This window comes from Engraulis encrasicolus, chromosome 6, assembly GCF_034702125.1.
Source record: "Engraulis encrasicolus isolate BLACKSEA-1 chromosome 6, IST_EnEncr_1.0, whole genome shotgun sequence".
In the NCBI taxonomy this organism is placed as follows: Eukaryota; Metazoa; Chordata; class Actinopteri; order Clupeiformes; family Engraulidae; genus Engraulis; species Engraulis encrasicolus.
In genome coordinates, this window is record NC_085862.1 from 54,249,648 (window position 1) to 54,276,133 (window position 26,486).

A 26,486-nucleotide genomic window follows, 5' to 3' on the forward strand; every position below is an offset into this window, starting at 1 on the left:
TACAAGAGGGTAATCAGGAAGTGCCACTGTTTGAGATTTATCATAAGTTGTGAACTTGAGCAGATATAAGGTCTTAATCGTATAGATTACCGTTTACATGGGCTGAGTTATCAACATAGTTATGGAAGCCCGGATAATATTTGCAATAAAGACGACGCATTGATTGAATGTGTCGTCTTTTGCGAGGTGAGCTAAGTTGCTTAGCCACCTAGCTGAAAATTTGGTGACACTTCAGTCACTTGCGAAACCTGTTTTTAGTTTCAAGCTATGGATATAGTAAACCAAATACGGAAACTGGTTTGTGTGGACTGCTAGAATGAATGGATGCTTGCGTACACCAACGCCAGATAGCGGACTTTAGCAACCTTTTGCAGAGCTACATTTTCCAGGTCCTGGTACCAGTTTTCTTCGACTTTGGTGAGTTTGTTTTTTTGTGTTCTAGCACTGTCTCAACCCAAAGATATCACCATCTACCTCCTGCTGCGAGTTTGACGCTCAAGTAGGAATGACAGGGGGTCAAAAATGTTTATTGCACGTGCTATGTGCCAGATAAGAAACAATTTCGCTCGAAAACTTTGTGATATCTGCAGCAGTTGTGATTTTGTGTTGGTAGGCTATTCTGTTTAAAATGGATTTACTTATTCTGAATGTATCCGTTTACCTAGCCCCCGTTCACATGCCACGGGTGTGCCTGCACTCTGTCAGCAGGGCATTCATCAAAAATGTAGCTCTACAGGCTTAATGACGTGGCTAGAGGTAGTTCTACCTGTGGGCAAACAGGATACTGATTCCTGGAAGGTCCACCGAAATACAGTGCAGTGGTTGTTGCTCGTAGACGTGAAGTTAGCCCAGGTTCCTCTCGCCAAAACTGCCACATCATGTGTGTTTACATAGCTACAATTTGTCATTGACCGTTAGCCTCTTCTATTTTCATGGCTATTAGGTATTATATTTTACATCATCTTTATCCTACCACTCGTATATTTTACTGTAGTGCCTTTACAGAGTGTACCAAGTTTTGCCTTAATTGTCTAACACTGCTTCTCCTCTCTATTTGGTCAGACGGGTATCCCTCTTAGAAAACCCTGAAAGTGGAACCGAATCCTGCCAACCTGAAAAGATGGCTTCGGGCTCTGCGCGCCTGAAGTACCTGTCTCTAGGTGTGCTGGTCTTCCAGACTACGTCGCTGGTGCTGACCATGCGCTACTCCCGCACTCTGCAAGGGGATGGACCGCGATACCTGGCCTCCTCCGCCGTGGTGACTGCTGAACTGCTGAAAATCATCGCTTGTGTCATGCTGGTCTTCAAAGAGCACAGTGAGTTTTTTTTGTGTTCGTCACCAGTGTTCTCTATATACTGACTTTATGGCTAGAAGTTGCGGCATTCCTGAATGAAAATGTTTTGAGCCCCGGCCCCTTAGTGTATATCACAACATCCCTGTTGTGGGCCCTCTTCACAACTTTCGGTTTTAGTTTCTTTGTTTGCTTATTGCAATGACCCTGTCTGTCTGCTTGTCTGTCCGTCCGCCGGCTCACAATATTTTGGGTCATCTCTATGGGTGACGCGCACACATTTAAATTCTGCACCCTTAATAACCTCCAACATTTAGTTCTGGTTGCCAATGCCACTCTAAAGTAACAACGACAAGTCCTGTCCAGTCTCGCCTTCCAGGAGAGTCCCGATATACCACCTTAGCATGGTACAACCACCACAATGTACCCGTGGAGGATTGTGTGACAAACGTATCTGTCTGTGTTCAAGTTAATGTCAAATAGGTATGAAGAGTAACTGATTGTAGATGATGATCTCATGACATGCGTCTAATGACAGTAGCTTAGAATTTTCCTCAATATTTGGCCTGGAGGTGATGTCGGGAGACGGTGCCTGAAGGTTGGGGACCGTCTGACGACTTCAGCTACAGGCCGCCAAAAGCCACCCACAGTCCTGTTAGGGAGTGGCTATATGCCTGACATCACGTGATGTATTAAACAAGATTGTAAATGATTATCTCTGATATGCGTCTAATGGCAGTAATTTACCACAGTGCTTGTCCAAGTCATAATGCAGTACTGAGTCTTTGAGTGAAAGGAAATGTTCCTTAATGGAGTATGCCTCATTTTTAATGTGTGTATAGTGTGAATTGTACACGTGAATAGTGAAAGTAGAAGGCAGTTCTATGGGCTCTATTCCACAGAAAGCAAGGTCCAGCTGTGTGTGTGTGTGTGTGTGTGTGTGTGTGTGTGTGTGTGCGTGTGCGCGTGTGCGTGTGCGCGTGTGCGTGTGCGCGTGTGCGTGTGCGTGTGCGCGTCTGTGTGCGCGTCTGTGTGTGTGTGTGTGTGTGTGTCATAACCCTACTATAGGATTCTGGGTTGGCAATCAACCACATGAGCAAAGTAAACAGTGTCAAGGTGAATGCAAATAGGCCCCTCTGGCAGATGGCAGGGGGAGAGAAGCTTAAATAGGGACGGCATGATGTGTTGAAATGGACAGGAAAAAGCTATAAAACTCCAGCACACTGACCATTTCTCTTTTACTTTAGTCATTCTGTTTCAGTCCTAGACCGAAGCACTGTGAATAAAGTAAAAGCTAAATGGTCAGTTTCTTAAAATTATGGTCAGACTTAGCTCCAGTTGTGGCTGTTGATAAGGTCTGCCAAAGATTCCAAGGCACACTGCTGGTGAAGTTAAAAAGCCTTTAATTAAATGGGCTGACGCGTTGCGACTACTGTCTTCTTCAGAGCTAAATGGTCAGTGTTAGGGCTGTCAGTCAGTGTGCAGGAGTTCAAATATTTTTTCTGATTAGTGACCTATGGGTCATTTCACATTCGTAACGCCCAATTAACGGCCACGGGCAATTGTAAACCTCACCTTTCCTACGAGAAATGGCATAGGTAGCCTCCAGACTATCTCACTTGTGGGTCATTTCACATGAAATCAGACACATTGGAACCCGACCGACACAGATTTCAATCATACTTCTCCCCTTAATATTGGTGTCCGATTCACACACATGCAGTTCTTGGGTGCTGCCTTGCTACTAAAAAGGCACACCAAGTTTGATTGAAATCTGTGTCGGTCGGGTGCCAAGGTGTCTTATTTCATGTGAAATGAACATTGTGTTAACCAGACAACCTCACCACAGTGCTGTGGCGGAACCAGTAACCATACAATGATGTTCCCATTGTTCCAAGCTGCTAGTTCACCTCAAGTGATTTGGGTGTAACCTTCTGTTTATCTAAATACTGATACTGAGGGTGTTTAGCCATTATTGTTTGACATTGTTGGTACGCTACGTCCATGGCCTTGTTTGATAAGACTTAAGAGACGCTTTTGTTTTGTTAACTTGATGGCGCCTTTATTTGCTCATTTCAAATGCACTCATCTAGTGCTACTCTTAAAGCGGAATTCACCTTTCAAGCAAAATTGTGCCCTATCTCTGTATTTGACCACATTATAACAGGGGATTATGCTGCCACTGGATATAATACCTTTATAATAACTAGGGATGCACCGCTACCGATATTGGTATCGGTATCGGCTCCCGATACTGCTCATTATACTCGTACTCGTACTCGTACTCATCAAGCACTTGCCGATACCAGCTATGAGTACTACTATTACTCAAAACAATCTTATCATGTTCTGTGGACTTGAAATGAGCATGGAAAAAAGTGCCATCTCATACATTTACTAACATTTAAATCTACATGGAAATTGACAATAAAAATATCACATGTTGAAAAAAACAAGGCCATGCATTTATTTTCATTGTATTTTGGTGGTAAAAGGTATCGGTATCGGTACTCGGTATCGGCAAGTACACACATTAATGTACTCGTACTTGTATCGGTTTTCAAAAAAGTGGTATCGGTGCATCCCTAATAATAACCTACACCCATAGCTGTACATACACCCATTTATACTGTGTGTAGTTTGACAAGATGAACTCAATAAGTTATGGTGAAATGCTGATTTTGCTATGTGTTGTGTGGACCCTACAGTATGCTCATACTGAAGCCAGTGATGGCAGTCTGCTTGTGATCAAATGTTGTAGATCAGCAGGGTGTAATAGTAATACCAAACACCATGGATAGTAAAAATCCAGAGGTTTTGGTGTCAACAAGCAACTGTGCGCTATTGTTGGCATCCAGTATTACATTACACACTTTCATCACACTTGGAATGTTGTCCTTCTCTTTTCTCCCATCTCCCTCTTTCTCTCCATTTCTCTCTTGCACACACCTTGTCACACTCGGTTACTTTCTCTCCCCAACCCTCACCCCCCCTCTCTTCATGTCTTTCTTGCACACACCTTGTCACACTTTGTGTCTGCCCCTCCTCCCTCTCATTGTTTGGTACGAGATTCTTATTAGCTTTGTTTGGTGTGTTGTTTTAACCACAATTCATTCTCTCTCCCTCTCTCTCTCTCTCTCTCTCTCTCTCTCTCTCTCTCTCTCTCTCTCTCTCTCTCTCTCTCTCTCTCTCTCTCTCTCTCTCTCTCTCTCTCTCTCTCTCTCTCTCCATCAGGTTACAGTATGCGTGCCCTGAACAGTCTGTTGAGGCAGGAGATTGTCCAGAAGCCAGTGGAGACCCTGAAGCTGGCCATCCCCTCTGGCATCTACACGCTACAGAACAACCTGCTCTATGTGGCCCTCTCCAACCTGGACGCCGCCACCTATCAGGTAAAGGCATCACTCGTCCCAGGCAGAGAGGGGGCCAACAATTGGGTCCTCATTACATTGTATGAATTGGGTTTGGGGCCCTTTCAGATGACTCTGTCCTGGGCCCGGTCAAAGGTTTCAGTAGCACTGAAAGGCTCTGCACGGCAATGGTAGCTAGAAAAGCATTCGGAGAGTCCACACCTCAACCAGTGCAGCTCACCTTTCTCCCATTGCTTATTGTCAGAAAAAACCCCAAAGAAAAAACTAAAGCATGCAATGTAAGCACTGGCTATTTTTTGCTGTGACACGGCCATTGCGCGGGAGGTATTCTTTTTAGTTTTTCTGATCCACAACTTTGGTTACAGGGCCATCTCCAACACTCCTGCCAGGTGAGGTCTGTGTAGGGGGGGGAAATCACAAGTTGTACCATGAATCAGTGGCCAAAAAAAAAAACTATTCGAAGTTCCAAGCCAGATTCTGAGCCATTCTGAAAATGCCATCAGAATCTGTCCACAGATCTTTTCACAGTTAGGGGGTTAACAGACAAGTAAAGTAAGCAATGCATCATCCATTAAAGGCAAATGAGTAACCTTTAAGAATCTTCACAGATAAACGTAGTGTTCCTTTTGGCCATTTGGAGGAAATGGTCCTTACTGTAGCTTTCGTTGCGCAAGATGTGCTCAAGATGTGGGTGAGTGAGAAATGCCTGTAGTGCAGAGAACCAGACTTCCTGTTTGAGGAAACTATACCTGTGGTTTAGCCTTTGACATGTATGGACTAAGGTGTGGAGCAATAGAATAGAGCAGTAAATAAGAATTTCCGGTTTTCTTTTATGGTACAGTTACTTCACGTAATTACTATGTACTTTCTGGGTAATTACAGGGTAAAAGACAAGTTACATGGTATCTAACAGATAAAACAGAGGAAATTACAAAGTAAATAAGCTTACATGTAATTTAAATTGACAAGAAAAAGAAATTACTGTGTTGTCTGCGTAACAACAGGGTAACAGAGATAAATTAGATGGGTATCTAACGGTAACTTCTCTCTGTTACCCTGTTGTTACCCAAAAAATACACAATGATTTCATAGTAATTTTTGAGATGTGTGTATTACATAGTATTTACTTCGTAATAAAACCTTTACACATTAGATACCATGTAACTTTTCTGTGTTACCTTTTTTGGCACCCAGAAAGTATATAGTACTTGCTGTTTTTTTTTTTTTTTTTTTTAAAGCATTACTGCCAGATTTTCTCTTCCCCTGCCTCTATGAGTAGGCTACAGAAACTTTGTAGAACTGCCAGGCCCACCAATTCACACAGCCCTGTACCTTTTTACTGTTGCTGAAGTAAAAGTGTTTTAAAGCCCATTGTTTCGTGAACAGATGCTGATGAAATTATAGTCCAGCGGAGTGCTGAGGTGAATTCAGTAAGGCACAGCTATTTATTTTCATGAGCCTCAGCCAATATATTTTTAACGGTTTTGGCCTCACATTTGCATATAAGCAGCAGTGCTGGCAAACCCAAATTTATATTTTTTTAACTTTTGATCTTTTTTTTCAAAACACTGTATTTTCTGCTTTTGTTATAAATGTAAATGAAATGAAATGCCTATTTCTTAAAAGAAATGGCTAGAAAAGGGCCTGTCGTAGCCTGTGCAGTGTTTAATGTATTATGAAAATGGCAAAGTTGAGTGCTGTAAATTGATGGCCTGAAAGTTGTGCGTCCACGTGTCCCTGAGAGCGGAGTCATTAATGACTGTCACATGGTGGAGCAGAGCTGATACTGTGGAACCAACTGGAAAAATGACCAAGGACGCACTTTTCTCCCTCTCCTCTCTCTCTCTTCCTATCCTCTCTTCTTTTCTCGTCTACGCTCTTCTCTCCTCTACTCTGTTCTATCCTCTCTCTTCCTCTCTTATCCTACCCCCTCTTCTCTCCCCAATACTATCCTCTCCCCCTTCTCTTTTCCTATCCTCTCTTCTCTTTCCTCTCTTTTCTACCTATCCTCTCTTCTCTTCCTGAACTTTTCTGTCTTCCCTCCACCCTCTTTGCTCCTCCTCCCTCCTCTACCCTTTCTTCACCCTGCCTTTCCTCTCCTCTTGTGCCCCCCCCTCTCTCTAATCTCTCCTCTCCTCTCCTCTCCTCTCCTCTCCTCTCCTCTCCTCTCCTCTCCTCTCCTCTCCTGCCCTTCTGTTTCTTCCCTTTTCTTCTCTCCTCTTGTGCACTCTCTTCTCTCCTCTTCTCTCCTCTTCTCTCCTCTTCTCTCCTCTCCTCTCCTCTCCTCTTGTGCACTCTCTTCTCCTCTCTCCTCTTCTCCTCTTCTCTTCTCCTCTCTCCTCTTCTCCTCTTCTCTTCTCCCATCTCCTCTCCTCTCCTCCCATTCTGTCTCTTGTCTTCTCCCCTCCTCTCTCCTCTCCCCTCCCCAGGTGACGTATCAGCTGAAGATCCTGACCACGGCTCTGTTCTCAGTGTCCATGCTGGGCCGTAAGCTGGGCGTGTACCAGTGGCTGTCCCTGCTCATCCTCATGGGAGGGGTGGCACTAGTGCAGGTGAGGGGCACTATTTCTAACCCGACTCTCACAACATGAATGTAGTTCCGCCGAGCTCCACATGGCGTTCCACTGAGCACACCTTTCTGCAGGGTCTCCGCGGATCCTTAAAAAGTCTTATAAAGTCTTACTTTTAATATTTGTTTTTAAAGGTCTTATAAAGCATTATATTTCGCCAATTTTTGGAAGTGTGGTATTATATTTACGTGGGAGGTCTTATATTTCCCCTGGGTAGCTTGAGTGTAAGAAAAAGGTATATTTTTTGACGCTATAAATCTTATTTAACCGGCATACGTCCCTTATCAAGATGCGGAAAAGTAGATGAAACTGATCTGTGTTTGTGGCGCAGCGCAGCCCGCTGGCCACACAGCGGGGGGCAGCCGCAGACCTGTGGGCGCAGCCAGAGCCGTCTAGCCTACTTGCATGTTCTATTAGAAACAGTCGAAAAAGTGGTCGAAAAAATATGAACGTGAATCGAGATGGGTAGATAGATGCACGTTCAGTGTAATGTGGCTTGAGGACAAGAAATAAAACGGTTAGGTGCTATCCAAAGCAACGTCGGAATATGAAGCTTGATGTTAACTGTGTCGGGAGGACGCATAGCCTAATCAGTCGTTGAGTGTAAGTTTTAAATTATGTCTATCTTAAGCATGTTAGCCATGCCCTCGCGTTTGGGTAGAAGCGTTTGCTAAATATAGAACTAAAGGGTTCATTTCATGAAGTCCATTATGACCGTATTCGAAAATAAATGTTCCTTCATACAATAGCCTACACTCTCAAAATCGCCTCTAGATACGGGACAGGCTATTTGAGGCCTCTGTCAAATGCAAAATGATTTCGTTAACATGATGGCAGCATGAGGAAGTGAGCGCGAGGCAATACGAAATCGGATGAGTAACAGAATATGTACGAAGCCAATGATCTGGCGAGGTGCGTAATGTCCAAATCGGTAACCAGATGGGCAACGGTAAACGCGCTAAATGCTTGTTATGGACATGCTGGAAATCGCTTCCAAGTTGTGCGCTGTTTGTTGAGAACAACAAACTACAGACAGGCTGCTCAAATTAGAACGCTTGCTTCTGCTACCCGTCTCTGATAAAGCGAGCTGGAGGAGGAGAAACAGCACATTTAACCCTTTTGACACCAGGTGTCATCTCTCCTAATAGCAAAGTGCATTCAACTATTTATCCATCAGAAATGATGAATTGTTGAGCCATTTTTAATGTATACATTTAAAGGCATTTGGTGAACATTCATTTGAGTTTTCCATAGGCCGTCAAAACATGCGTGGGACCCTCAATTAAATGCCTGACCATATGCATGCATGGTGTCTGTAGGCCTACAGATCAGTTACACCTTGCTACTGCTTACACTGTGTTTACCCTAGGCTACACTATAAAAGCACAGTAGTCATATAATATTGTTTATTATATATAATTATGTACTAGGCCTACATTTCATTATAGCAATGCAAACTAATAACATTAGCAATATTGCAATGCCTCACCCCGAGCGGTGGTCTTATATTTTATCATCAGAGGTCTTATATTTGTCTTAAAAAGTCTTATATTTGGTGATCCAAAATGTGCAGAAACCCTGCTCTGGTGATGATAAAACGAGATAGTGGAAGATGTGGGGGTAGTCAATTTTTGACCACTGCTTTGGGTCATTAACCAAGTTTTCTGTATGACTGCATATGTCTGTTTGTATGTGTGTGTGTAATGGTAGTAGAATATATTTCTTGTTCTGGGGGGGTAATTCGTCTTGGGTTTCACAGTCGCCCCCATGTCACTGTACTTATACATAAAAACAAAACGCATGGCAACATTCATGTATGACCGTGTATGTCTGTGTGTGTGTCTGTATGAGTTCGTATACATTTTTGTATTTCATACTAAGCAAACTGTAAACCACTCGGTGACTTGTCTTGTCCGAGAAAATCACTTTACAAATAAATGTTACTTTCTTGCTGTGTGCAGTGGCCAAGTGAGTCCCCAGCGGAGAGCAAGCAGGAGCAGGAGGCGTCGTCGGGGTCCCCCCTGGTGGGCCTGGTGGCCGTGCTGGTGGCCTGCTGCTCCAGTGGCTTCGCGGGGGTCTACTTCGAGAAGATCCTCAAGGAGAGCAAGCAGAGCGTCTGGGTCAGGAACATCCAGCTCGGTGGGTACAGTACAGGGTGCCCTTGGTCAGGACCGTGTGAGTGTGTGTGTGTGTGTGTGCATATATATGTGTGTGTCCTTCTCAACTTCCCCCCCGAAGGCTCCCTAATGCCCCCTGGGGGGCTGTAGAGCCCCCGTTGAGAATAACTAGTATACAGGGTGTAGTTGGTCAGGGCCGTGTGTGTGTGAGAGAGAGAGACATCCAGCTCGGTGCGTATATAGGCGAATCTTGTAAACACGCTGTGCGCAAAGCTGCGCATGCGCCAAAAATGCTGGGTGGCAAAAAGTGCTGGGTTGCAAAAAGAGCTGAGATAACAGAATTCTCTATTCGGGTACAATGCGAAATCCCTAGCATGAAACCTCACATCTTGGCAGAAACTTAGCCAGAAATATCACATGACTTGTTAGGCTATTGGTTATGTTGGGTTATGGTCTCAATTTATTTAGCTAATTGAAGATTTGGCCAGGTATGGAATGTGCTTAAAACAGTGTGTCACTCAATGTCTTTATCCAGATGTTCAGACGAGACGGCATTAACTGAAACAAAACAGTTTTGTCTCTGAAAGTTAGCTTTGTAGTTGGTCACATACATGTAAATACACAGTATAATCGTTTTTCATGTCACAAACACACCAAGATAAGCCTCATGACTCATTAAAGAACTGTGCAATGAAATCTAGTTCCACACAACACCCGGGATAAGGCTATCATTATCTACCGTCACCAGCTGCAAGCCCAAACATTGGAATTTGCTAAGCTGATTTTCATTTTATTATATAGCTGTTTGCATACTGATGGCATACCAAAATGTGATAAGTTGCAATATCAGTTACTTAACGTGGACAAATGAAGGGAAAATGTGCAGAGCGCAACTCGGGGAAACTAGCTATTTTGTTAGCTTGCTAGCTAACGTCAAGATCAGATTCCAGTCTATTCCACTTGTCATAAAAGCTGTCATAAGAGCTGTTACACCAAACAGATGAGCACTACTCTAGGTTGCCTAAAACTATTGTGAATAACGGTCTTTACTTTGTAGTGTTGACGTGATGTAGGACTACCGTGAGTGTGTATGCAACTCGGAGCCAGCTAGGTTTCTGGTGGCTGGTGATATTTCAGACGTTTTAAAAATAGGATGGAGATAATAATTATACCGGTTGTGATATGGAACTAGATTTCATTGCACAGCTCTTTAATAACTCATGAGGCTTACCTTCTGGATGTGTTTTGTAGTGTTTTCACAACACAAGGCGAGGCGACCAAGCTCTTTCTTGCCACATGGAAGAATGAGAAATGTAAACAGTGACGTCACGCACAGATTCCCTTATAGAATGTACGGTATGAGTTAAGTGTGTGCGTGCGTGCGTGTTAAGGGCTCCGCATACTTAACGTGCGCAATTTGGCGCATTTGGCGCGAGAACCATTAAAATGTGGCAGACCATTCATAGTCAAAAGCGCCATTTACAGGCTTTTGCTTGCATTTTCGCAAGTGTGCCCTCTGCTGTTCATGAGAGAAACGGCAGAATCCATCGCAACTCGCAGCGGGAGTTCTAGAGATGTATAAAAATAGAAAGTCAAATACGGCTGCTGTAGGGCTACTGAACGTCTGATTTATGACTTACCACAATGAAACATAGATTTTTGTTGTAGCCTACATTGCCAGATCATTCCAAGACATGTGAGAGCATTGTTCTGGCTGCAGAATTTATAAATAGATAACACAACGTGCTTCTGAACAAAGTAAACAATTGTTTCACTGAACAACATTTAAGGGAGAAGATAAAATAACTCTCTAAAGACATTTTATTATCCTCAAAATGATGCAGGGTCCATTCTGTAGTACAGTAGCTGTAGCCATATCTCTTCGCAACTCCTGCTTTGTCTGCCTACCTGCATGGTCTCTGGTGGCGCACGCCAAGTTACAAAAAATGCGGGGTGCACGACCTCGCGCCGCGGCAGCTTGCGGAGGGGCGTGTGACGTCATTTTGAGCGCACGCCATCGTCGCGAGGGAGGTATGAATGAGGTTAGCGCCAGTTACGCTAAGTATGAATCCGCCTTTACAGTGACCGGGACATCCAGCTCAGTGGGTACTGGCTGCATGGCTCAGGAACTTGTGTGTGTGTGTGTGTGTGCGGCTGTGTGAGGGTGTAGAAGGTCAGGAACATCCAGCTTGGTAAGTATGATAAAGTCTGTATTGAATGTAATCATCTAGATTGGCATGTAGGTGCAGTGTGTCTGGGTTAGAGACATGTAGCTAAATAGTTGGGCTCTTGGTTGGAATTTCTAGCAGCACCTCTGTCGTTGGGAACAGTTTGTGGATAAGTGGTTACAGTGTTCAGCTTACAAACATAGCCAATAAGTCACTCCCCAAGTGTGCTGTGGTTGAAGTGAAATAGTGTGCATGAGCGAATGGCTTCATTATTACAGAAACATTTTTGTTGATGAGAGCAAGTATGTAAACAAGCTGTATCTGAAGCTGTAACTGCTCCGTATACACCATTTTGCATTGTTTTTAACCCACTCCCATTTGGTATAACTTGTTTTCACCTATTCTTTATTTTAAGCCCTCTAAGGCTTCATCATAATTCTCAATGCTTTGATGACAACTCAGCTTTTGTCTTGAATTGTCCTTTTTCAATACGGCTCATCGTTCATCTGCCATCTTGACAGGCTGTTTTCTGGTTTTGCATTGTGTCATCCACGCCCTGTGCTTTTCTTTAAGAAAGAATGCACACGTGATCTAGACAATATAGCAGTACAATAGTGCAATAGTCTCATTAGATCCTCCCCCTATTCAAACTTGTATACACCCCCCACACTCATTCTTTCTTTCTTTTTTCTTTCTTTATTAATGTCTTTCTTAAATTCTTTGTTTCTTGATGTCTTTCATCCTCTCTCTTGTTCTCACTCTCACTCTTCGCGCTTGCTCTCTCTCTCTCTCTCTCTCTCTCTCTCTCTCTCTCTCTCTCTCTCTTCTCTCTCTCTCTCTCTCTCTCTCTCTCTCTCTCTCTCTCTCTCTCTCTCTCTCTCTCTCTCTCTCTCTCTCTCTCTCTCTCTCTCTCTCTCTCTCTCTCATTCTTCCTCACTCATGCGCTCCACTCCAATCTCAGCATCATTAAAAGCTAGTAAGGCAATAATGTTCTCGACACAGCCTGTCTGCTTTCTCCCCACTCCTCATTTGTCAAGCTCTTGAGTCTGACAGGCATTGCCATGTGTCATCTACGCATAGGCACTCGTCTGTCTTCTCCTCTGTATCTGTTTACATTGGAGTCCCTACCAGCCCCACTAAGGAATGTCAGGCTCTCCGTGGGGTTAGTTGTGGCCAACACCGTCTTCTTGGCCTGAAGAGCTCTGCCAGGGAAGCCGACATGGGGGGGTGACAAAAGGGGTTGATTGATTTGATTGATTGATTGCTTTATTGACAACACATCAGTTTTCTTCTTATAGAAGCACTGTTCTTCCTGTGGTCAGTTGTCCCAGGCCCAGGGAGAGAGGGGAGGCCCAGAATTGGGCTCTCATTATATTGTATTTATTGTGGGTGGAGGGGTCCTTTCTCATGACGTTTTCCAGGGCTCTGCCAAAGCTGTCTGTGGCACTGATCACAGCTGTCTTGAGTGATGGTGTGTGAAGGCAGATCGAAGCAGCAGAGAAGTCTTCTGGACATCTAGTGATCAGGAGTACGGCTCTTTTATTTTTTTATTCTGCTGGTTCTGTTCTCTTTTCTTCTCTCTCTTTTCTTCTGTTTTCTCCTCTTCTCTTCTCTTCTCTTCTCTTCTCTTCTCTTCTCTTCTCTTCTCTTCTCTTCTCTTCTCTTCTCTTCTCTTCTCTTCTCTTCTCTTCTCTTCTCTTCTCTTTTATTCTCTATGTTCTGCTCAGCTTGTGCCGAGATGCATCTTCATCTCGCCTTTATTTTTAAACCCAAACATGTGAAGCCTGTGTGATAATCCTCCCAGTGATTCACTTCCGTGTGTGTGTGTGTGTGTGTGTGTGTGTGTGTGTGTGTGTGTGTGTGTGTGTGTGTGTGTGTGTGTGTGTGTGTGTGTGTGTGTGTGTGTGTGTGTGTGTGTGTGTGTGTGTGTGTGTGTGTGTGTGTGTGTGTGTGTGTGTGTGTGTGTGTGTGCGCGCGTGAGAGAGAGAGACAGAGAGAATGTGTGTGTGTGTGAAAGAGGGAGATATTCATTGAGAAATCACTTCAGTGTTGACTTAACCGCCAGTTGAATTTCTCTCCAGCTCAAGCTCTCCTCTCATGTGTAACATTCTTCTTTCTTAAGTGCGCCTTCAAACACCTTTCTTCGCAAGTTAAAATTGGCCTTTGAAAAGAGTCATCAATGTTTGCTTAAAGGTCTACCCTCCATTTTTCTGTGCTTCTGTGGCAAGACCAATGTAAAAGGCTGGTTTGATAACTTTCTATATATCTGTACTGTACACATGTTCAGTGTGGTATACTGGTAATATTGGTAATAATACTTAATAATAACATTACTACTACTACTACTACTACTGCTATCACTACTAATACCACCAGGGCAGCTGACTGATTTGTCCAGGCTTGGGACAAATTCATCCCCTTAATACATATGTTGCACTGTAACGATGATAACTGAATGCTATTAATTTGAGGCTGTTTTCCCCTCCGCATACTCTGCCCTCTCCTTTTTGGTGGGCGGACCAGACGTACCAAATGAATCTATTACTCCTACTACTACTTCTATTACTAATAATAATGATAATAATGATTGTCTGTTTATCTTTTCTCTTCTGTGTGCAGGGATGTTTGGTCTGGTGTTTGGCTTGATGGGCATGCTGGTGTATGATGGTGAGCGGGTGAGGGAGCATGGGATGTTCCAGGGCTACAACACCATCACCTGCGTTGTGGTGGCTCTGCAGGTACGTCTTTCTAGTTCACCTGTTCATCACCAATCCTGTTGAGAAAATTGTTTTTTTTTTACACGCTGCTGTACATTGACAGAAGTTGCTTGTGAGAACTGAACAGAAAAAAAAACAGTTGCTCGTCCAACTGCTCACTATTCCAACAAAGTCCATTATCTTTTTCTGCAGTTGTTTTTAATATTTAATTGGTCATGTCTTCTATCTTAGCTGTGTATTTTGTCTTCAGCAGAGCTGCCCTCCTCGTAAAAGGTTACATTATGTTTAAACTTTTTTTTTCTTACTCCCGCAAATGTCAACTTCCGTTACTCATGTACACCGTAGAGCACAATCACTACTAATATTGATTGTAAAGAAAAAATGCCAAAGTACTCCTGTGTTGATGACTATTTTGTGGATTTATTTTTAATAACAACTTTACTCAAATCTATGTTTCTATGGCCCAGCCGTGGCTTAGTCGGCTGCTACGCGGGCGACCCGGGTTCGATTCCCGACTCGGGTTATTTCTCGATCCTCCCCCGTCTCTCTGTTCCACTCATTTCCTGTCCCTGTAAAGTTGAAAAAAAAATCTGTCTTTTTCGATTCACTCTGTAAAAGAATAATAATCTGAAATTTCTAATTGTGTTAACACACTTTGCACAATAAAAGTTCGAAATAATTTAGGAAGAGTGCATTGAATTAGGCTTTTCCATTCCATGGAGAATGCTCCATGCTCATCGTCATTATTATCCTTTTGCATTTTATCTAGAACACCCATAGGACCTGAGAACGATGTAGTTTGTCTAAAGCAACACTGGGCAGCTTTTTTCCTCAAGCCTTAAATGCGTTTTTCTAAATGCCTGTTGTCAACATACTCTTAAATTTGCTCTGCTGCCCCCCATGGGCCTTAAAGGATAAGCCCATTATTTAGCACATTTACTAAATGTTATTACATTTTAACCCCTTCTCCGAGTTGTCTTCAATTTTTGCTGCTGTTCTCTCCATTACTTGGGATATCTGGAGTTTTTTTTTCTCAACCTGTTTTACAATGGCTTCCTATGGCTATGGCTGTCCATGAAACCAGCTTAAACGTTATTTTAGAGTGAATATTTAATAATGTTTAGGGTCGTGTTATGGACCGAACCAGATGAGCCCATAGACGCAGCCATTCTAAAGCAGACAAAATCCAAATTAACTAAGTAGCTGAGACTGCAGACAACTCAGAAAAGGGACTTAATGTGCTAAAGTGTACATATCCTTTAAGCACACTAAGGAAGTTTTGAGGACCGAATTCTATCTCTTCAGTCTTCCGTAGCTTTTTTCAGGCTGACCAGAAACATGCTGGTTCCTGCACCAGCTACGCTGCCTGGGAACCTTGCCTTGTGTGAGAGACAACCGTGCTTACAACCTGTAGCACAACAAAAGACAAAAAAGAGCAAAAAAAATGGTTACACTGTAACAGTGGGCCCTTCTGAAGTAAAAAATGAATTATGAATAAAACATTATCAAATGTCTGTAAATGAGTGGAATACTATGTTCATATCATATAGACCTATATAATATATATAAGAAAAGAAATGTATGACCGCTCCTGCTGGATGACTTTGATGTTGCCTGTTGCACAAACTTCCAGGTCTGCGACGGCTGTTCTGTGTCTGTTGATAACATAGTATTCCTATTTCATTTAAGGTACAAACTAGGGATCGACTTTAATCGATAATGCGTTAATTGATTAAAAAACAATCTCAATTAATCGCCAATTCAACTGACAAAAGACCCAGGTGGAATGGGCATGTGAAGACTGTGTGTGAAAAGAGGTGTGAATAGTGGGAATATTTTAAATCACCTTTGGATTAAAGCATTTAAATACAATTCATTTAAATGTAGTATTTTATCTCACTTTTTAATTACATTTTTTAGATTTAGTAGGTTTTTTTTTTTGGTGGGGGGGCGCTATCAATTAATCTTAAATTGATCGATAAGGCAATCTACTAACGATTAATGAATTAATCGATAATTTGCATCCCTTTTACAAACATTTGTAAATGTTTTATATACGATTAGTTCATTATCTACTTTGTGTTGCTTAAGTAAACTTTTGAATTACTTTTTTTGTAGTGTTTAGCACCTGCTGCTCTAGTGTGTACACATTGCTCATCGATGTGTAATTGTGTGCGTCTGTGTTGTGTGTCTGTGTGTCCTCAGGCTCTCGGGGGACTGGTAATAGCTGCTGTAATCAAATATGCAGACAACATCTTAAAGGGTTTCGCCACCTCGCTCTCAATCATCCTCTCCACACTCATCTCCTACTTCTGGCTGGAGGACTTTGTGCCCACCAGGTGAGAAAAGAAAAACACATGCACATACTTTATACCTGTATTCATGCACCCACACATGTACACTTACGGTAATCACCCTCACTCTCTCTCTCTCTCTTTCTCTTTCTCTTTCTCACACACGCACACACACACAAATGCCAAAGTATGTAATCTAAAGTGGACCATTACTCTTCTTACTATCCAGTGACGTAACATTTGCATATTATTTGTCCTCCCCTCTCTTGTACTATGTCCCCTTGCAGTGTTTTCTTAAAGTGTTTTCTTTCTCCTGCACTTCCAGTCATTCGCTGAGTCTGGCAATGCAAATTTTACCTCCAAGCTAGCATATATAATTGAATAGTACATGCAATTACAATTGCTTGCTTGGAACTAGATGTAACATCCCCAGACTAAGAGAATAGCTAGTTAGAACAGGAAAAAGGTAAAACCTCAATTATTTAATGTCTGTTCTCACCATACTCTTTGCTATAGTGCATAGTGCTATAGTGCGTCTCTTCTGCCCATACTCGTTCTGCCCTGTATTTGTTTTCTTCGTGTGTCTTCCTTCCAGCATTGTCTTCTCGTCTGGTCTCTCCTGTATTGTTTTCTTAACGTTGCTGGTCTCTCCTGCAATGTCTTAATGTCCCTTCTCTGGTCTCTCCTGCAGCATCTTCTTGTCGTTTCTTCTCTGGTCTCTCCTGCAGCGTCTTCTTGTCGTTTCTTCTCTGGTCTCTCCTGCTGCATCTTCTTGTCGTTTCTTCTCTGGTCTCTCCTGCAGTGTCTTCTTGTCGTTTCTTCTCTGGTCTCTCCTGCATCGTCTTCTTATCGTTTCTTCTCTGGTCTCTCCTGCATCGTCTTCTTATCGTTTCTTCTCTGGTCTCTCCTGCAGCGTCTTCTTAACGTTTCCTCTCTGGTCTCCCCCTGTAGAAGGTTCTTAACGTCTCTTCTCTGTTCTCTCTCTCCTGCAGTGTCTTCTTCATGGGAGCCGTGCTGGTGATCGTGGCTACCTTCTTGTATGGCTATGAGGGTAAGCCTGCCTCCAACCCCAGCAGGGCATGAGGCAAAGGGGAGGACAGGAGTCCAGGAGGGCAGGACAGGCGCACACCAAAGGACTAGCTCACCAGCTCTGCTGCCAACTGACTTACTGACTTGACTTGACTGTTGGGAGGAGCGGTGTGCAAAAGGGAAAAGGGAGCGAGGACCCTATGGGGGCCACAGAGGAAGAGGATGAAGAGGGAGATGAGAACATGAATAAAGCTGAAGACATATTGGCAGCACACACACACACACACACACATGCACACACACACACACAAACGTATGTACGGACACACACACGCATACATTGGAGATGGAAAGTGATGGCTAGCCACCCCTGCCACACCCCCTCTCGGGGACATCCATAGTCCCCACAGCCCAGCTGGAGAAACACCAGAGGACACTGGGGATGATGATCTATTGGTCTCTCAGCATATGAGCTGAGATTTCGTGTGTAGGGAAAGCCATTGACTTGGTGATGCTTCTGGAGATTGTCCTGCAGCCTTACCTACTTAGAGCCACATTGACATGGATTTATGTATAAATTATACATAAATTATATATCATATTATTAATTTATATATAAATTATATAAATGTCTATAGGTGGAAAACTGACAGGGTTGTCATTGCCAAACCAAACTCTCAAAGCAAACAATGGTTTGTTTTTGAAGGCTAGTAGTGGGTATAATTTCTCTTTTAAAATTAAATTTAATCTGCGCTGGGGAAGGGTGCAGCTTCAATGGCTATTTAATTTTTAAAGATTTACAGATTATTGTGGCTCAGGTCGTTGGCTTTTCTGGCATTTCACAGAGGAGAGGGTCATGTGGATGGTGGATTCCATGTGGGGAGAAAACAATCGGTTGAAAACCTGGATGAATGAAGGAGTGTGTGTCTAAAAGTTTACTCTTTAAAAAAAAATACTATGGTCACTCAGATACACTGTTATTATCTCTCTCACACATTGTGTGGGAAACTCCTGATGTTTCTGGCTAACCTTAAAGGGACACTGTGCAGAAAATGGTCAAAAAAGGTACTGCAACTATGCTGCTCATTGAAACTGGGCTGCCTATTAAATTTGCTCTTTACATTAAAGTTTACTCAGTAATAAACAAATATTTTATAGTATGGTCCAAGTACAGTCATTTCTGCAGCTAAAAATGGCTATTTTTGGAAATTCAAAATGGCGGACCATGGAGAAGATCCCCCTTTTCATGTATGAAAAGTGTTTTATTTTTCCAGTCATAATGAATACTTAGAATTTGATGCTGTTGGTAACTATTCATGAAAAAGGTAACATTAGTGAATGGGCAGCATGAATTCTGGAAATAAACAACTAAAAATCTCACACAGTGTCCCTTTAATGTGATACTCAACCATTTCTGGCAATAAGCAAATTTTACACCTCCCCTTGACTCCAATAACCCACTTAAGCCTAAGCCCTTTTTGGGAAAGGGTGCCCTCTACCTACTAAATCCTAAATGCCTATTTCTCAGCCTCCGAAGCACATACAAACATGAGATAAGTTGCATTTAAAAGCTAGGACCCTCATGTTGCATTAAAATGTGTTCATTCATTCAGCCCTAACATACACACATTTTTAGTAAAAAAAATAAAACTAAATAAAAAACCTCAAATCTCAAGAGCCTGAATGCAGCGTATATGTGTCTCCAGGCTATAATGGGATAATTGAGGTCTGCCTTTCTCCTGTTCTTCCAGTTGGTCTCTTGGTCTGATGATACTACTTCTGGTTGCCAAGCTAGCAATTATCATTGAAGTGTGTGGGACCAACTAGCAGCTAACTGCTCTCATACAAATCAATTATATATGCTAGCTTGAAGGTAGAATTTGCATTACCGGACTCAGAGAATGGCTGGAAGAATCAGGAGAATCGTTTAACTCAATGGAAGGTGGAGAATGAGCTCATTTCAAGAAATGGTGAAGTGTCATTTAAAGAAGGATCTCGGTTACCATGTATGAGCTGGTCCGTTTCTGGATGTCATGGTTACTGTTTTTTTATGTTAATGAAAAAAGTGGAATGTACATACTTTTAATCATGGGAGACGAAATATATTTGTGCATATTGAGTCCAAAGAAGCACTTGGACAAAATGAAAATTCCTGTGTCACTTGTCTTCTTTTTTTATTACCTCAAAAACAATGCATGCATGCAAATCAAAGAGTTTTGTGAAGGCCAAAGAGTTTGACACCCCCACGCCAATCCCCATAACCTCATAAGATGGACACCACGGGGGAAAAAATGTGAGTTTGTTCGGCATCATTACTTTTGTTTAGACTTGCTGGTCCAGGGCCTGAACCCCCAACCCCCAACCCCCAGTCCATCACAAGTATGTTCACCATTTTTGACAGCTACCATGGAAAGTGGAACAAATCTTCTGGATTTTTTTTGTCTGCATATATGTGAAAGCCACTCTGCAAGAAAATGGTAATATTTGCTCTCGTCATAGGATGTTTTTTTTTAATAGTCCAAGATGACGACAACACGGTATTTGCATGGCATTGTGTGCTCTGGCGACGTTAGTGCGTTACAGCCAAGTATAGTAGCTGTGCAACTAATGTGGGAATAGCTTGTGCACTGACTGTATCTATATACAGTCAATGGGGCTGATGGGTTGATTTTTTTCCCTTTTGTTTTGCGTGCGGGTAGTTTGCATGGCGGGTGGTCGTGGGGTGCAGCAGAGTGTCTTGGTCATCTGAGGTGAATCTACTTTACTGATGGCTTTTGTTTTGGCATGTATGCACACGTATGCCTCTGTCTGTCTGTCCATTTTTCGGCATGCTGTGCGTGTACGTGTTGGTGTACGTGTATGTGTGTTAAGAGTCTGACGTGTGTCTGGGGGAGTGTGTGTGTGTGTGTGTGTGTGTGTGTGTGTGTGTGTGTGTGTGTGTGTGTGTGTGTGTGTGTGTGTGTGTGTGTGTGTGTGTGTGTGTGTGTGTGTGTGTGTGTGTGTGTGTGTGTGTGTTAAAAGGGCTGATCATCTTTTGGCTGGTGTGTGAGCGCAGCACCCCACTAATGAGGAGCAGAGGGACACTTCTTTTTTTTCCCCATGATACACCTCTTCCACTTCCTCTGCTGTGTCTACCCTCCCAGGTGAGAGAGAGGGACCATCTTATTATCTAATCTTCCAGCCTCAACTTGTTCTTGTGGCCTCATTCCTCACGAACGCCCTGCCTCTTTGGAGAAAACAACAAAGTTTCCCCCCCTAGGCACAGCAACTTTTGACCATTCAACATTCCGATTTCAAATGAAATAATGACCTTTGAAATTCTCTTTAGCGAAGTATTGAATTAGACTTCTGTCTTCAATGACCTCTTGCGATGTCATCACAAGGCCACTAGCACAGGGGAGGATGGCAGATTACATATCGAAGTGGGCCCAGAGAAAGGTGAAATGTACTGATAGCTGCCTCTGCTCACTGCTCGCAGCTTTCTTTAAAGGTGCTACATGTTACACATTTACAGCAAGGTATGATAAAAAAATGATCCTGTCACCCAGGATTAAGGAAATGTGTTAAATTGAATAATACTGATAATACTCACTGAGAACAGTAGTGTAGCCAGAATAGTCCCATTTAAAAAAACAACTCACTTTTACAGCCTAAAAATGCTCTTTGTGTTTTCATCTTGTGTGATGCTGCTCGCCTCAGGAGGGGAGTCAATGCATCAGCAGTGTGGTACAGTAATTTAACCAGTCTGACCTCAAACACACACATACAGTAGCACCTTTAGATTTAAAAGCCTCTGGCCTCAGCTTGACATGTCTTTCTTGTCAGTGTTTCGTTGTGAGAATCTGTTGTTTTGTTTAGTGCTGCAAATGCCACTACAGCATACGTTTTTTGTACAAAAAACAACCCTGAAATCGTGTTCAGGGTTATACTCTTGTCGAAATAACTCATCATTGAGTCACCTAAATCATAACCTGTGCCAAAATGTGGTTATGTTTAGGCATATCATTGAGAAGGACCACCTAGCAAGTTGTTTGGGGGGGCTGCAAACATTGGAATACTTCAAGTAAGTTTTTGACACAGAGGCCTTAAGGCAGTCTAGTTCTAACACTAGTCCATACCCTAAAGATACAACCATCTTCAACTATGGCAAAAGGCCATAAGGCAGATTTGACGTCTATACATACACCAACAACAAAGTATCTTCCTCCATCTCCGTAGATCTTTGCCAATAATGATTGTGTGCCGACGGCCAAAGTCATATTTGGCCAGGTTGATTCAAAGGCTATGCCACGTTTGTGAAAGGCAGTTAGTCAAGTTCATCCAAAAAAACAATCAGTGTGTGTGCTGTTTGAGAGCATCTGGGGCGCTCTGGAACATGGTCATAAGGCAGTGGTCCTGTTTTTTTTCTCTAAAATGTCACTAGTTACCCAGGTGGCCTGTTGGGTTTAGAAGGCAGTGGTGTGGATTCATTTAAGGCATTTTGCCATCTCTTGCCGCCTTCCAAAGTTAAGAGAGAGAGAGAGATAGAGAGAGAGAGGCCATCCTTTCAACGGTGCCGCAGACTTCCCGCTGTTAATCCCGTGTATGTACTACGGACATACATGCATGGAGCCTCCCTCCGTCGAGGTCATTTGGAGGGTATGACCACTAGAGGGGGCCCCCTCCTGGGCCTCCACATCAGCACCTGAGCGTCGTTGGCGTTGGGCCGGCCCAGAGCGTTGAGCGGTATGGGCTCCATGCGGGTCAGCACGCGCGGCTGGTCCTGGTGCGGCCGGCCGATCAGCCGCGCCCTGGAGCCCAGCGGCCGGGACGGCTCCACACTGATGTCCACCCGCATGCGCCACTTGATGGTCTGCAGGAGGATGCGCTCGCGCGTGCCGGCGTTCAGCGCCACCAGCCAGGTGGTGAAGCTCTGGTCGCGCTTGATGTGGGTGAGCAGGGGCACGTTGCTGTCGCTGACGGGCACGGCCCAGGTCACGCTGGGGTAGAAGTTGTCGTTCATGCTGACGGTGAAGCGCGAGGGCTTGGCCGTGGGGCCGGCCAGCGTCACCGTCTCCGTGGTGTTGCCGTACCAGGGGTAGCTGACGCCATCCGAGTCGCTGATGGCCCGCACCATGCCCTCGCGCAGCTCGGGGAGCTCCCAGCTCGACCTGCAGGGAAGAGGAGGAATACTAGTTAGTTCCAAAAGAAAGGAAGACAGTGATGTGCACATTAGAGCATAACGGGAGGGAAGGAGGCAGGAGAAGAGTTCCCAGCTGGACTTGCACTGAAGAGTAGAAATACTTTAGCAGTGTAGGCATCTCATAGTAACATGCACATCAAAGTGAAAGCCCACCTGGGAAACTCCCATTGTCATTGTGACACAGCACTTCACAGCTCACACTACATACCATCAAATTGCATTTATGCCTTACCCGTGTGAGGGGGAAACCCCAAACAGCGCCCCAAGGGCCCAGGTGGACAGGGGGCCCACAACTGTGTCCTCATTACATTGTATGTATTGGGGAGATTTTATATATGTGGGGAGATTTTAGATTACTTTATCTTAGGCCTGACCAAAGCTGTCAGTGGTCACAAGTTGGTCATACATTTGACCAAGGCAAGGTATGTTTTTTCCCCTGTTCTTAACAAGTCCCCATGTGTTCAATGCACAAGTCTGAGTCAAATATTGAGTAAATAGCATTCAAACTCAAAGTTCAGTCGAAACTCCTAGTTTTGCCCAGTCAAGTCTTAAGTCATCAAAATTGTGACTCAATTCCACATCTCTGATAACAGTAGAGGGTGGTGAGTCTGTGCGTATTTTTTTTTTAGTGGATAGATTACTAAGTGTCAAGTTGTAAGTGAAACGTGTGAAATATTCTCAAGATCTGGTGACAAGCTGACGTAATATGACAACCTACAGTTAATATCTTTGTGAAAACACAGAATATAGTGCAGGATCGTCGGAAGGTCCTGAGTGAAATGTAGAGTAGAGAAGTGACTTGATTAATACAGAAATAAATTAAGATGCCCTAGTATGATGACATGTACGTACATTACAGTCAAGGCAAGTCAAGTGTACTTTATTGTCAAAAATCTATGTAACAAAGTTAGCACAGAAGTTTGAAATTGTGTTTGATCAGTCTCCTATGTGCAGTTTAACTAAAACATCAGACATTGACAATAATCTCTCTCTTCTCTCTCTATCTCTCTCTCTCTCTCTCTCTCTCTCTCTCTCTCTCTCTCACACACACACACACAGACACACACACACCCTCTAACACACTCATGCATGAATTTACAATTCTTTCTCTGACACATTCACTCAACCAACACAAAGGAGGGTGTGGAAATTCATAGTAAGTCAGCCAATGTGTCAAATCTATTTTTATCTCCTGTCTGTGAGGATTTCATTCAACAAGCTTCTTGCTGAACCTGCAGTGAACTCACAGCGCTAGAAGTCAGTCAACAAGTCCAATCAATTCCTTTCTCATTCACTTTGTCCTCTCAGGGACTGCTATGGCCTGACGGTTTTGGAAAAGGTCCAAGAATCTGAAGATGTGAAGCTTCTCATCTCATCCAGGGCATGTAAGTTGACAATGCTAAGTGGGAGCTTGATGACCTTTCACCTTTCATGTTTGATGCCGAAAGCCCAGATGAAAGCCACCAGGCCAGAACTATAAGAAGCCTTTCGGATAAAATTGCCAATGTTTTCAAGGCCTCGGTAGAAGGTTAAATCTACAGCCACCTTTGTATGTATACTCATATGTACTAATCTGTCACCTGAACACCAGACCACAAGCGTATCATCAGCCTACACCAGCTCTTAAATAAATGTTGCGAAATTGTCTAGAGAGTATGTATGTTTTCTATAGAGATTTTATTCACTACACTTCAAATTTAAGGAGAGAAACGGAAAAGTAGAACAACTCAAAAAACAACACATTTTGTCCAGTTTTTTCAACCAACTAGCAATCAATTTGTCAAATAACTTACAGTAACACTGAGATTTCAACCTGTTAAAGACAGTTAAAGCCTGATTTAGATTCCTGCAACTGCAGGAGACGGACTGTCAGCGGGGGGTGGCGGCAGATAGCGGACAATTCAGCCTGGGAGAAGTGTACGTTCAGCGCTGCAAGGGGTCGTTTCAGCTCTGCAGAGGGGGGCGTGGTGGCCGCTTGTGTACGTAATCTGCCGCCACCCCTCGCTGACAGTCCGTCTCCTGCAGTTGCAGGAGGAGTCTAAACCAGGTTTTAGGCTACTGATCCACCATTCCCAATCAATACTATTCACCTACTAAACCTTTGAGGAGGATGGGTGGTGGGGAGGTCATCAGTTGAGGGGGGGTCATCAGTGCGATAAGGGATTAAGCGTGCAGTACAGTATATGTCCTCAGAAGTGACTCCCACCCTGCCCCTGATCCGTACTGGTCAGGACGAGTGGCCTGTTTATCTCCGCACCAGCTGTCCCGTAGGCTCCTCTCTCTCTCTCTCTCTCTCTCTCTCTCTCCGTACTACTCATCACCAGACTGCTCGCCTACCCGTCCGCCTGCCCGTCCGCCTGCCCGCCCGCCCGCATCCCAGATTGGATTAAACTCCTCCGTGCATATGTCTCCACCTCCGGAACAACCACCCCTCGGGCACCATCAGAGCAGCTTGCGCTTAACCGATTTCGGCAGTGAGTGTGTGTGAGAGAGAGTGCCTGAGTGTGATTTTCTTCTATCTAGGCTACCACCCCCCCCCACACACACACACACACCATACACACATACACACACACACACACACACTCCCTCTCCTCCCAGCTCCCTTCTTCCTCACAGACGAGACCCAGACTGGGATTCTGTCCACGCAGCCAATAAGTTGGGGCGTTGAACGGAGTAGGCTACGTCAGTGTGTGTGTATCTGTGTCCCCCTCCCCTTCTCATGTGCCACTTTTGGTGTGGCAAGGGGACTGGTGTCAAAAGCACCCAAGCTGTCATTACCGTCATCACCCCACTGTCTTTAATGACCAGCTAACATGACATGGATATAAATACCATCGAATGAGACATCATGGCGAGGCATGGGGTCAGCATCCCTCTCTAGCCTGCATGTTGTCAGTGCATGCACACACACACACACACACACACACACACACACACACACACACACACACACACACACACACACACACACACACACCCCTGAACTACTTGTTCTGAAACGTTGTCTGACTGCTATCCATTCACCCTTTCAGGAAATTACCACCTCTTCTCATTTCTGAGACTGACCCCCATCTCATATGGGGCAGCACTATTTGACAGAAGCTGAGAAAGCTCTGAGATACTCTCACATACTGTGTCACATAGGCTACTGTGACTGCAGGGCGGCTGGCTAGATGGACACACTTACATGCCGATGTCCCCATAAGTGTTGTAAAATTCCATTTGTGTGCAAGCCTGGATCCAGCCCACGACCCAGGTCTCGTTCCTAGGGATGGGGGGCATGACAATCCGAGCCGAGGCCTTGAAATAAGGCGTTTTGTATCGCAGCACTATTGGCGAGTTCTCCTCGATAACTGTCGGAGTGTGGTCTATGGTTGCCAACACATCATAGACAACTATGTTCTCGCGTTTGATCCGCGATTTACAGGCGATGCTTTGGATGCAACCCATGGCTACGAGCGAGAGAGCCAAGGGAACAGACCAGGACGGAACTGCTTTCGAATTTGGCAAGATGCACATAAATCCTGTTCACTGATTGTCCATCCAAATGATAACAGAAGTTCATTCATCCAGTGGAATTTGCGTATTGACTGATCAGTTAATATGCGCTAATATCCTATATTCACCATGTTCTCTGAATGTTAAAGTGACCATAGGATAGTGAGGGAAAACGGGGTTGTGTAGTCCTGTGCGCCGTTATTTTCATTTAAGAAGAGATAGTAGAACAGTTATTTTGTGATTGATGA

The 26,486-nt window shown here is 43.9% G+C and overlaps 2 protein-coding genes across 3 annotated transcripts; one reads left to right on the forward strand and one right to left on the reverse strand.

Annotated features, from left to right (window-relative positions):
* The first annotated feature begins 13 nt into the window (after positions 1 to 13).
* slc35a3a (solute carrier family 35 member A3a) lies at positions 14 to 18,935 on the forward strand. 2 transcript variants are annotated; one of them, XM_063201981.1, is made up of 8 exons: positions 14 to 417; positions 1,063 to 1,316; positions 4,527 to 4,681; positions 7,090 to 7,212; positions 9,192 to 9,369; positions 14,135 to 14,253; positions 16,438 to 16,571; positions 17,519 to 18,935. In XM_063201981.1, the coding sequence occupies exons 2-8, from the start codon at positions 1,121 to 1,123 to the stop codon at positions 17,607 to 17,609; spliced, it is 996 nt and encodes a 331-aa protein (XP_063058051.1). In that variant the 5' UTR covers positions 14 to 417; positions 1,063 to 1,120; the 3' UTR covers positions 17,610 to 18,935. The 2 variants fall into 2 exon arrangements, with proteins under 2 accessions (XP_063058051.1, XP_063058050.1); XM_063201980.1 differs by lacking the exon at positions 14 to 417 and adding an exon at positions 802 to 943.
* A 3,247-nt stretch (positions 18,936 to 22,182) lies between these two features.
* Positions 22,183 to 26,259, reverse strand: fam78bb (family with sequence similarity 78 member Bb). Its single transcript, XM_063200310.1, has 2 exons — positions 25,928 to 26,259; positions 22,183 to 22,705 (listed from the first exon to the last, which is right to left on the reverse strand). The coding sequence occupies exons 1-2, from the start codon at positions 26,257 to 26,259 to the stop codon at positions 22,183 to 22,185; spliced, it is 855 nt and encodes a 284-aa protein (XP_063056380.1).
* Positions 26,260 to 26,486: the final 227 nt, after the last annotated feature.

Excerpts from the sequence above, each read along its gene's own strand:
- slc35a3a (XM_063201980.1), top strand. Across the intron at positions 7,213-9,191 it reads GAGGGGTGGCACTAGTGCAG|TGGCCAAGTGAGTCCCCAGC; the intron begins GTGAGGGGCACT and ends TGCTGTGTGCAG. Across the intron at positions 9,370-14,134 it reads GGTCAGGAACATCCAGCTCG|GGATGTTTGGTCTGGTGTTT; the intron begins GTGGGTACAGTA and ends TTCTGTGTGCAG.
- fam78bb (XM_063200310.1), bottom strand. The coding sequence starts at position 26,259 with ATGTGCATCTTGCCAAATTCGAAAGCAGTTCCGTCCTGGTCTGTTCCC. Across the intron at positions 22,706-25,927 it reads ACTTATGGGGACATCGGCAT|GTCGAGCTGGGAGCTCCCCG; the intron begins GTAAGTGTGTCC and ends TCTTCCCTGCAG.